A 10905-nucleotide genomic window follows, 5' to 3' on the forward strand; every position below is an offset into this window, starting at 1 on the left:
AAATGTTGGTAGATTTTGAAAACCTGTCAATCTTAGGGGAATATTGTAAATAAATAAAACTTCAAAACATAACGATGAACTACGAACTCTTGAATTTTGAATTATATGTTTGTTGCACGCTCTTTGGTTTTCTCTCTCCTTTGCTCTTTTCCTCTTTATTCCCTATAAATGGTGACAGTTAGAGTAACGGTTTGATGGAAATAAAGTTGCCACAATGCTTACTTAGCTACACTCCATAAACAATATACAGGTTGCACTGTGGGTTGAGAATCGCGTATAGTCTAGTCTATAGTCTAGTCTAAAGTCTAGTCTATAGTCTAGTCTATTGTCTAGTCTATAGTCTAGTCTATAGTCTAGTCTATAATCAAGTCTATAGTCTAGCCTATAGTCTAGTCTATAGTCAAGTCTAGTCTATAGTCAAGTTCTAGTCTATAGTCAAGTCTAGTCTATAGTCTAGTCTATAGTCTAGTCTATAGTCTAGTCTTAGTCTAGTCTATAGTCTAGTCTATAGTCTAGTCTATAGTCTAGTCTATAGTCTAGTCTATAGTCTAGTCTATAGTCTAGTCTAGTCTAGTCTAGTCTAGTCTATAGTCTAGTCTATAGTCTAGTCTATAGTCTAGTCTATAGTCTAGTCTATAGTCTAGTCTATAGTCTAGTCTATAGTCTAGTCTATAGTCTAGTCTATAGTCTAGTCTATAGTCTAGTCTATAGTCTAGTCTATAGTCTAGTCTATAGTCTAGTCTATAGTCTAGTCTATAGTCTAGTCTATAGTCTAGTCTATAGTCTAGTCTATAGTCTAGTCTATAGTCTAGTCTATAGTCTAGTCTATAGTCTAGTCTATAGTCTAGTCTATAGTCTAGTCTATAGTCTAGTCTATAGTCTAGTCTATAGTCTAGTCTATAGTCTAGTCTATAGTCTAGTCTATAGTCTAGTCTATAGTCTAGTCTATAGTCTAGTCTATAGTCTAGTCTATAGTCTAGTCTATAGTCTAGTCTATAGTCTAGTCTATAGTCTAGTCTATAGTCTAGTCTATAGTCTAGTCTATAGTCTAGTCTATAGTCTAGTCTATAGTCTAGTCTATAGTCTAGTCTATAGTCTAGTCTATAGTCTAGTCTATAGTCTAGTCTATAGTCTAGTCTATAGTCTAGTCTATAGTCTAGTCTATAGTCTAGTCTATAGTCTAGTCTATAGTCTAGTCTATAGTCTAGTCTATAGTCTAGTCTATAGTCTAGTCTATAGTCTAGTCTATAGTCTAGTCTATAGTCTAGTCTATAGTCTAGTCTATAGTCTAGTCTATAGTCTAGTCTATAGTCTAGTCTATAGTCTAGTCTATAGTCTAGTCTATAGTCTAGTCTATAGTCTAGTCTATAGTCTAGTCTATAGTCTAGTCTATAGTCTAGTCTATAGTCTAGTCTATAGTCTAGTCTATAGTCTAGTCTATAGTCTAGTCTATAGTCTAGTCTATAGTCTAGTCTATAGTCTAGTCTAGTAGTCTATAGTCTAGTCTATAGTCTAGTCTATAGTCTAGTCTATAGTCTAGTCTATAGTCTAGTCTATAGTCTAGTCTAGTCTAGTCTATAGTCTAGTCTATAGTCTAGTCTATAGTCTAGTCTATAGTCTAGTCTATAGTCTAGTCTATAGTCTAGTCTAGTCTAGTCTAGTCTATAGTCTAGTCTATAGTCTAGTCTAGTCTATAGTCTAGTCTAGTCTATAGTCTAGTCTAGTCTATAGTCTAGTCTAGTCTATAGTCTAGTCTAGTCTATAGTCTAGTCTATAGTCTAGTCTATAGTCTAGTCTATAGTCTAGTCTATAGTCTAGTCTATAGTCTAGTCTATAGTCTAGTATATAGTCTAGTCTATAGTCTAGTCCATAGTCTAGTCTATAGTCTAGTCTATAGTCTAGTCTATAGTCTAGTCTATAGTCTAGTGTATACGATTATGTGAAATTTTCTATAGAAAAGTTTGTTCAGATTCTGAGAAATTATTCGACTATACAATCCACTGTACAAGAGGGTGTTGGAGTACTTTGTTTATTTTTAATCCAACAATCCATAATATTCCAAAAGGGAACTTTGTATGAGTAAAGGAATGAATGAATGAGTGTATTGCATTTATGGCATGTGGGTGGCGCTTTGATATGCTTTTGTAATGATGAAAACCAAAAAAAGAACAGGCGACAAAGCAGGAATATGGATGGATGGTTGGATACATAAGTCATGCATTTACCTGCCTTTTTTCTAGATTTTAATATGCATTTACTTGGCAAACAATAACAGGGCAAAACCAAAATGAAAAACATAAAACATAGATGGGAATCTAATAGAAAAATAAAGCTTTTGTCGTTTGATAAAATAGACATAGACACAGACACACACACACACACAAACTCTATAGAAAATCATCAATCAGCTTTAAGGAAATTGTTGACGATCAAAAGACAAAAAATAATAAAAGGCAAACGTCAGCGACAACAACTTCAAATTGCAACAGCAACAGGAACATATGTTAATATTCCCATGATATTAATGAAATGTTAAATCTAGCGTAACTGGAACAAGTGGAACCACCACCAACATCTACTCTCTAGTACCTACGGAACAAACAACCGAAGGAGAAAATTGTAAAACGACACCAACAAACCCACAATGACCATAAACAAATTTAATGCAAATTTTCGAAAATTTTCTTTTCTTTTTTTCCTTTAATATAACGGTTTTTTATTTTGGGTTTTCTGTTTTTCTTTATTATTGTTGTTTATAAACATAATTCCTGCTTATAAGCTAAACGAAAACCACGTCCCACATATTCCTCATCACTGCGAAAGGGCAAAATAATTGGTCCCGCCGCGACATCTCTAACTGGTGCATGAATGGTAAAATCTTCATTTTCGGTGCCATCATTGAAACGTTCACCACACAGACGCACCTGATTGATGCCCAAAAAATCATCGGGACAATTGAAAATGCCAGCACCAGCCTGACCATCCGGCACTAAATCATTTTCATCTAAGAAAGTCAGAAAACAAAAGAAATCAAACGTGAGAAAATTTTCCAAACCACTACCATTACCTTCATCTTTATTGATTATTTGAAAATCCAATTGATCAGCACTGCCACCAATTTGTTCCATTATATAATTGACACTGCAATAATCTTTAGCACGTTCCATACAAATAACGTAATTTAAATTGTTCTAGGAAAGAGTAAATTAAGTTGAACTCATATGTCTTCCAAGTTAAGCAAATAACTCACAAAATATGTAGCCTCTTTGTTGTCCACTATGGTGCCTTCGATGTCATAATTAAAGGACTTAACTATACCCTCTAATTCGGTGTAATATTGCAAACAGCCCAAAGGTGCTAAGTTGTCCTCCAACTAAAATTGATTATTACGAAATTATTATTTAATTTTCTTTTTTCAAAACTTGCCAGATTAATCTTGATATTAAAGGATCTCGATCCCGTAGGCACTTTGGCGAAAAATGATAAATAGATTTTACTATCTGGTGAATTTTCCACATCAACGTAAACTATAAATGATTGCAAAAATAAATAAAATTTTTTTATAGAGAAATTTTCTATAAGAAAAATTCTCTCAGAAAAATAAAGAATTTTTCTATGTGATTATGAGAAATTTTCTATAAAAAATGTTTCAGAATGTGAGAAAATGTTGCTCACATTGTGGGAAATTATCCATAGAAAATGTTGCTTACATTGTGAGAAATTTTCTATAGAAATGTTGCTCACATAGTGAGAAATTTTCTATAGAAAATGCTGCTAACATAGTGAGAAATTTTCTATAGAAATTGCTGCTCACATAGTGAGAAATTTTCTATAGAAAATGCTGCTCACATAGTGAGAAATTTTCTATAGAAAATGCTGCTCACATTGTGAGAAATTTTCTATAGAAAATGCTGCTCACATAGTGAGAAATTTTCTATAGAAAATGTTACTCACATAGTGAGAAATTTTCTATAGAAAATGTTACTCACATAGTGAGAAATTTTCTATAGAAAATGTTACTCACATAGTGAGAAATTTTCTATAGAAAATGTTACTCACATAGTGAGAAATTTTCTATAGAAAATGTTACTCACATAGTGAGAAATTTTCTATAGAAAATGTTACTCACATAGTGAGAAATTTTCTATAGAAAATGTTACTCACATTGTGAGAAATTTTCTATAGAAAATGTTACTCACATTGTGAGAAATTTTCTATAGAAAATGTTACTCATATTGTGAGAAATTCTCTATAGAAAATGTTACTCATATTGTGAGAAATTCTCTATAGAAAATGTTACTCATATTGTGAGAAATTTTCTATAGAAAATGTTACTCACATTGTGAGAAATTTTCTATAGAAAATGTTACTCACATTGTGAGAAATTTTCTATAGAAAATGTTACTCACATTGTGAGAAATTTCCTATAGAAAATGTTACTCACATTGTGAGAAATTTTCTATAGAAAATGTTACTCACATAGTGAGAAATTTTCTATAGAAAATGTTACTCACATAGTGAGAAATTTTCTATAGAAAATGTTACTCATATAGTGAGAAATTTTCTATAGAAAATGTTACTCACATAGTGAGAAATTTTCTATAGAAAATGTTACTCACATAGTGAGAAATTTTCTATAGAAAATGTTACTCACATAGTGAGAAATTTTCTATAGAAAATGTTACTCACATAGTGAGAAATTTTCTATAGAAAATGTTCTCACATAGTGAGAAATTTTCTATAGAAAATGTTACTCACATATGAGAATTTTCTATAGAAAATGTCTCACATAGTGAGAAATTTTCTATAGAAAATTCTCACATGTGAGAAATTTTTCTATAGAAAATGTTACTCACATTGTGAGAAATTTTCTATATTGTGAGAAATTTTCTGTGTGAAATTATCTCAGAATCAGGGAATTTCTTAAGTTGTACTTACTATGCTGTCCCGTATTAATGCCGCACAAAACCGGGACTACAAAGTTAATATTTTGTCCTGAAATAATAAATTGATCGTCGTCGCAGTTGCCATCAGTAGGACGATTTAGCTGCAAAAATCAAAAGATCAAAAAATATCTAATGTAAGTCCATTGCATATGTGATTAGATATGTTTACCTCAAACATTAAAAAATCCAATCTCAATTGCTGGACATTCTTACGCAAATTGATAATTAAAACACAAATCATCATTTCTCTGACCGGTTGAGGATAATTGGGACTTTCAAAATAGAACACCGATTGAGCCACCGTATCACCGCAGCCAGTTAAAACTAAATTTTTTAAATCACAAAAAATCTATTTAATAGATTTTTATTTATAATTTGAAACAAACTCACATATACAGCAAACTCCCAAACCCTCGCCACATTTTTCCGTTGATATACCACCCAAACTTTTGCACTCGAACTCATGATAACAAATACCATCCATGGACCTGATATCACCCATACTCACTGAACAACGGGTATTGGCAAATTTGATGACTTCGAATAGACTTAAGAAACCTTTACTTTTAGTTTTTCCTTTGGTGTCTATGGAGCCATGTTTTTGTATCAGATTCACTTGAGAGGGAGAACCAAAGACGAAAAGATTTTTCAGTTTTTCAGCCACATTAAAGGGAAAAGGACTAGAGGGTTTCATGATAGTGGTGGAAGTAGTGGGAAGTTTAGTGGGTCTAGGGGAGGTGGTTGATGTTTTGGGTTTTGAGGTGGTGGTTTCTGGTGGTTCGGTTTCAGGCGGTGGCTCGGTAGGCTCTTCAGTTACTTCTGGTTCTGGCATTTCTGTTACTATAGGCATAACAGTTGTAGTAATTTCCATTCCGGACTCTGTAGTGGTTGCGGATTCCTCTTGCTGCTGTTGCGGATATCTCTGCCAAAATAAACGCGGCATAGGTTTACCCGGTTGAAATCTTAACTTATAAGGATTTTCATATGTAACTAAAGGAGGCTTTGTAAACTTTTTCTTTAATTTTGCACTTGTTTCAGTGGTCATTTCCACTTCTTCTAACCACTCATTGGTTTTAAATTGTCTAAGTGTTATAAAACCATTGCGATACGAACAGGACACGTATTCCATTTGAAATATTAACAGAACAATTAAAGAGATTTTGTAGCATCTTGTTAGTGTCGTCATTATTGACGGAAGTGCTGGCAACAACTGTCGTTTTATTGTCGTTGGCAATATGATTGGACCAGTCGTTTCATTTGAAAAACTAAATTTCTTTTTCATTTGTCATAATTAGAGCATTAATTGTCAGTTGCTAAAGATGTTGGTTGGTTGGATAACTAACTAATCTCAGGTGTAATGTAACCTTCACTTTTTTCTTTATTCCAAGAGATGCATTTCTTTCTTACTTTTCTTGTTGTCGTTGTCTTGGTCATGGTTATGTGATTCTCATACCAACATGTTGTTGCTTTGTGCGAAGAGTGAATGTTCTTAATCTGTTTGCTTTTAGAGACATTGTTGCAGTTTAAAGTTTCATTTGAAATTCAAGTTGCGTTAGGATTTTATTGTCCGATGTTTGAAGTCTTTTAGAACATTGTCTCAGATTGTGGAAAATTTTCTTTAAGAAAAGAAAATTTTCTCTAAGAAAATTATCTCAAATTCTCAGAAAGTTTCTATAGATAGTAGCAGATTTTAAGAAATTTTCTATAGAAAATTTATCTCAGAAACTGAGAAATTTTCTTTAGAAAAACTCTCTCAAAAACCAAAGAAATTGTTTTAGAAAAATTTTTTAAATTTCTATTGAAAATGTTACTCACATTGTGAGAAATTTTCTATTGAAAATGTTACTCACATTGTGAGAAATTTTCTATTGAAAATGTTACTCACATTGTGAGAAATTTTCTATTGAAAATGTTACTCACATTGTGAGAAATTTTCTATTGAAAATGTTACTCACATTGTGAGAAATTTTCTATTGAAAATGTTACTCACATTGTGAGAAATTTTCTATTGAAAATGTTACTCACATTGTGAGAAATTTTCTATAGAAAATGTTACTCACATTGTGAGAAATTTTCTATAGAAAATGTTACTCACATTGTGAGAAATTTTCTATAGAAAATGTTACACACATTGTGAGAAATTTTCTATAGAAAATGTTACTCACATTGTAATAAATTTTCTATAGAAAATGTTACTCACATTGTGAGAAATTTTCTATAGAAAATGTTACTCACATTGTGAGAAATTTTCTATAGAAAATGTTACTCACATTGTGAGAAATTTTCTATAGAAAATGTTACTCACATTGTGAGAAATTTTCTATAGAAAATGTTACACACATTGTGAGAAATTTTCTATAGAAAATGTTACTCACATTGTGAGAAATTTTCTATAGAAAATGTTACACACATTGTGAGAAATTTTTTATAGAAAATGTTACTCACATTGTGAGAAATTTTCTATAGAAAATGTTACTCACATTGTGAGAAATTTTCTATAGAAAATGTTACTCACATTGTGAGAAATTTCCTATAGAAAATATTACTCACATTGTGAGAATTTTCTATAGAAAATGTTACTCACATTGTGAGAAATTTTCTATAGAAAATGTTACTCACATTGTGAGAAATTTTCTATAGAAAATGTTACTCACATTGTGAGAAATTTTCTATAGAAAATGTTACTCATATTGTGAGAAATTTTCTATAGAAAATGTTACTCACATTGTGAGAAATTTTCTATAGAAAATGTTACTCATATTGTGAGAACTTTTCTATAGAAAATGTTACTCACATTGTGAGAACTTTTCTATAGAAAATGTTACTCACATTGTGAGAAATTTTCTATAGAAAATGTTACTCACATTGTGAGAAATTTTCTATAGAAAATGTTACTCACATTGTGAGAAATTTTCTATAGAAAATGTTACTCACATTGTGAGAAATTTTCTATAGAAAATGTTACTCACATTGTGAGAAATTTTCTATAGAAAATGTTACTCACATTGTGAAAAATTTTCTATAACAAAATTCACTCGGATACTGAGAAATTTTCATGGAAAAGTTCTCGCAAAAACAGTAATATTTTCTATTAAAAAAATCTCTGAGAAACTGCGAAATATTCTATAGAAAAATTCTATGCTTTAAACTTTAAAGTTTAAAGATTTAAAAACAAAATAAAACTAACTAGAAGAGAACCCCTCTCTCCATATAGCAGGTACCTCTCCCTAAACTTCTTTCCAATTGCCTCGATTTGTTTCCTTAACAACAAATAATAATTCTTTAAAAAAAAATGAAAGAAATAAATTGAAAAGAATTTTCCATACAACTGTCAATTTATTTATACAAAAAAGTACGAGCAAAAAAAAGAAGAAAATTTCTTTAGAAATTCTTCCTAGAAAGAAAACATATTAAGATAGAAACCAATGAAATTCTCCATAAAAAAAAATAACCAAACAAGTAGTTACGCATTTCTTCAGAAATAAATTTCTTTTAGTTGTATATGTAGTGTGGACAAGATGAAGTGAAGTAGTGGAGTACAATACTAAGATGTATTGAAATGAAAAGAAAAATACGTAGAAGAAAAGTTAAGTACACCGTTATTAGGTTATAAGCCATCAATTATATGCACATTCAACAAAAACAAATAATATTCAAACAACAACAACAATATTCGAATGTTGCAGCAACAACTTAAAAAGATTGTTGGAAAATGTCTACTTTTTTTTACTTCAATATTTTAAAAAATTGGTGACTACTGCTTGCTGGCTGCCTCTTGACTGCCATAAAACCAACAGCAACATGGCTTAAACATACAAGATGAGTGTTTGGAGAATCTGTTTTTAGAGTAAAAACGAATTTAAGAGATGCTACACTATCGAAATAAAGCTGTAGTTGAAATTAGTACTATTTGGAGACCTAAAAAATGTCTTAAAATGTTGCCTTTTCGCAATGCTGCCCTTTTAAAGAGAAAAGTGCAATCTTAAGACAAAAGTGCAACACTTTAAGTAAAACTAATTTCATTTTAAAATCAGTTTGTTGCCAACTTAACCTCCAATCCATATTATCTTCTCATATTCTAATGATATTTTTCTTTGGAAAAAAACTACTTATAGCAGCCGAAAATATCAACGCACAGATGCCAACAAATATCGACAAAAACACAATACATTATTGGTAGATTTTCCACTTCTTGGAGTTTTTTTTATTTCACCATTTGATTTTCTTTTTCATCTTGAACATTTTAAGGCAGTCATAATGCTCAAGACATACGTACTTTTTATTCCAAACTCTTTACATTTTTCAAGTATCATTATACGATAATGTTGATCATAATGAGGTTCATCAAACTTCTTACCGAGTTGCAACTTTAACTACCAAAGAGTTCTCTTCCATTATTTCGTTGAGGTTCAAAACTGATACGAAACAAACGTATTCATTCGCTTTCTAACATCCCATACATGTGTCCACTAAATGTCAATTAAGCAAAGCATTGGAGATTCTTTTGAAAAACCACTAGAACACTTAAATCCATAAAGAATAATTTTGTTTGTTTGATTTTTTTTAGTTCTTTCTTTTTTATCGGTCTTGTGCTTGGAGAGGAAGTAGAAAATGTATTTGAATTGAACCACGAATTTGTAATAGAAAATAAAATACTTTTCGAATCATAATTTTTTTTTGGAGATTTGGAAATTTAAATAAGACAAGAATTCTTACCAGGAACTAATTTAGCTTTATATTACCTTTGTTTGTTGCTAGAAACAAAAATTCTTAAAGAGAACTTCTCTCATCATGACTATAGACAAGTCTATAGACTAAAGAATAGACTAGACTATAGACTAGACTATAGACTAGACTATAGACTAGACTATAGACTAGACTATAGACTAGACTATAGACTAGACTATAGACTAGACTATAGATAGGGCCAAGCTCAGGCTACTATCGGGGTCAGCGGGTGGCGGATAGCTGAACGGCCTATAGATATATAGGTCAGCTGCGATAAATAAGCAGTCCCCGACCATGAGCGGCAGAATTCGAGGGCGTACTATAAAAAGGTACATGTGCCTGAAGACGATTGCTGCGTCAATGGCGATTGAGTGCCGCCATCTAAATATGCACTCGTCCACAGGGGATGCCCTCAAGAGAGGAGCAATTAGAGGAGTGATGCCCTCGTGGATTCCCCAATTAAAATCCAAAGCGTCTGACCCATAGTGGGCGGCTTCCTGGTATGCGTCTGACCTCAGGAGAGGCGGCAGTATCCTTTGTCCACTTGTCTCTTCGGCATTTTGGACCATCCCCTAAAGGGAAAAACCTCCGCCTGAAGGCATTAAGACCAAGTCCAGTACGGTCTTAATCATGGAATTTCTGGAAAAATGGATAGGAACTGACAGAACCCCGGGCTGACGGTTGTTGTATTCTGGAACTTCAGTATGCAGAAGTGAAATTCTGCAAAAATGGCTTCCAGGCTAATGCAGCAACCGCCTCCGTCCCAGTAAAACCTGGCAAGTCTTTAAATACGTTCAAAGCTCGTCACCATTTGGTTGGTGGTGCAGGATCGGATGATATTTACCCGACTTACACCGATCTGGCTCTGGCGGAAGGTCTCATAAGGGCCTTTCGTCAACCCTCGCATGGACCTCACTGCTTGCATAGGGACCCATGGGATCATAGTCGTGACTGCACAACGAGCGGAGATAGCGGTTTTAAGTTGGGACCACGAAGATAAATGCCTGAAACCGAAGAAATGACGAGGAAGATAGTAGATGTTGAGGAAACGCCACTTGGAGCATGTTCAATTAATGAACAACTGTCAAGTAGCGGACAAGAAGAGTTTAAAGCTACAGAAGCCCCTGTTAACGTAGCAGATGTAGGAAAGTTAAATAGCACGAACTTTAAACCTACTAATGTGATAAAACTTGGGCAGAATGTAACAAAACTGTTGAAATTTATTTCAACG

At 32.5% G+C, this 10905-nt stretch overlaps 1 protein-coding gene across 1 annotated transcript; it reads right to left on the reverse strand.

Moving 5' to 3' along the window:
- Positions 1-2753: 2753 nt before the first annotated feature.
- On the reverse strand, positions 2754-6075 carry LOC119610297. The gene is made up of 7 exons (XM_037965445.1): positions 5337-6075; positions 5116-5270; positions 4939-5047; positions 3427-3527; positions 3251-3373; positions 3068-3191; positions 2754-3004 (listed from the first exon to the last, which is right to left on the reverse strand). Exons 1-7 carry the CDS (start codon positions 6073-6075, stop codon positions 2754-2756), a joined length of 1602 nt encoding a protein of 533 aa, XP_037821373.1.
- Positions 6076-10905: the final 4830 nt, after the last annotated feature.

Source organism: Lucilia sericata, unplaced genomic scaffold (genome assembly GCF_015586225.1).
Source record: "Lucilia sericata isolate MDLA Ls3-8-SP2 unplaced genomic scaffold, ASM1558622v1 Contig001150F_arrow, whole genome shotgun sequence".
NCBI classification, from domain to species: Eukaryota; Metazoa; Arthropoda; class Insecta; order Diptera; family Calliphoridae; genus Lucilia; species Lucilia sericata.

Coding starts and splice junctions, on each gene's coding strand:
- LOC119610297 (XM_037965445.1), bottom strand. CDS start 6,075: ATGGAATACGTGTCCTGTTCGTATCGCAATGGTTTTATAACACTTAGA. Junction 5,271..5,336: donor TTTGGGAGTTTGCTGTATAT/GTGAGTTTGTTT, acceptor TAAAAAATTTAG/TTTTAACTGGCTGCGGTGAT. Junction 3,192..3,250: donor ACAAAGAGGCTACATATTTT/GTGAGTTATTTG, acceptor ACTCTTTCCTAG/AACAATTTAAATTACGTTAT.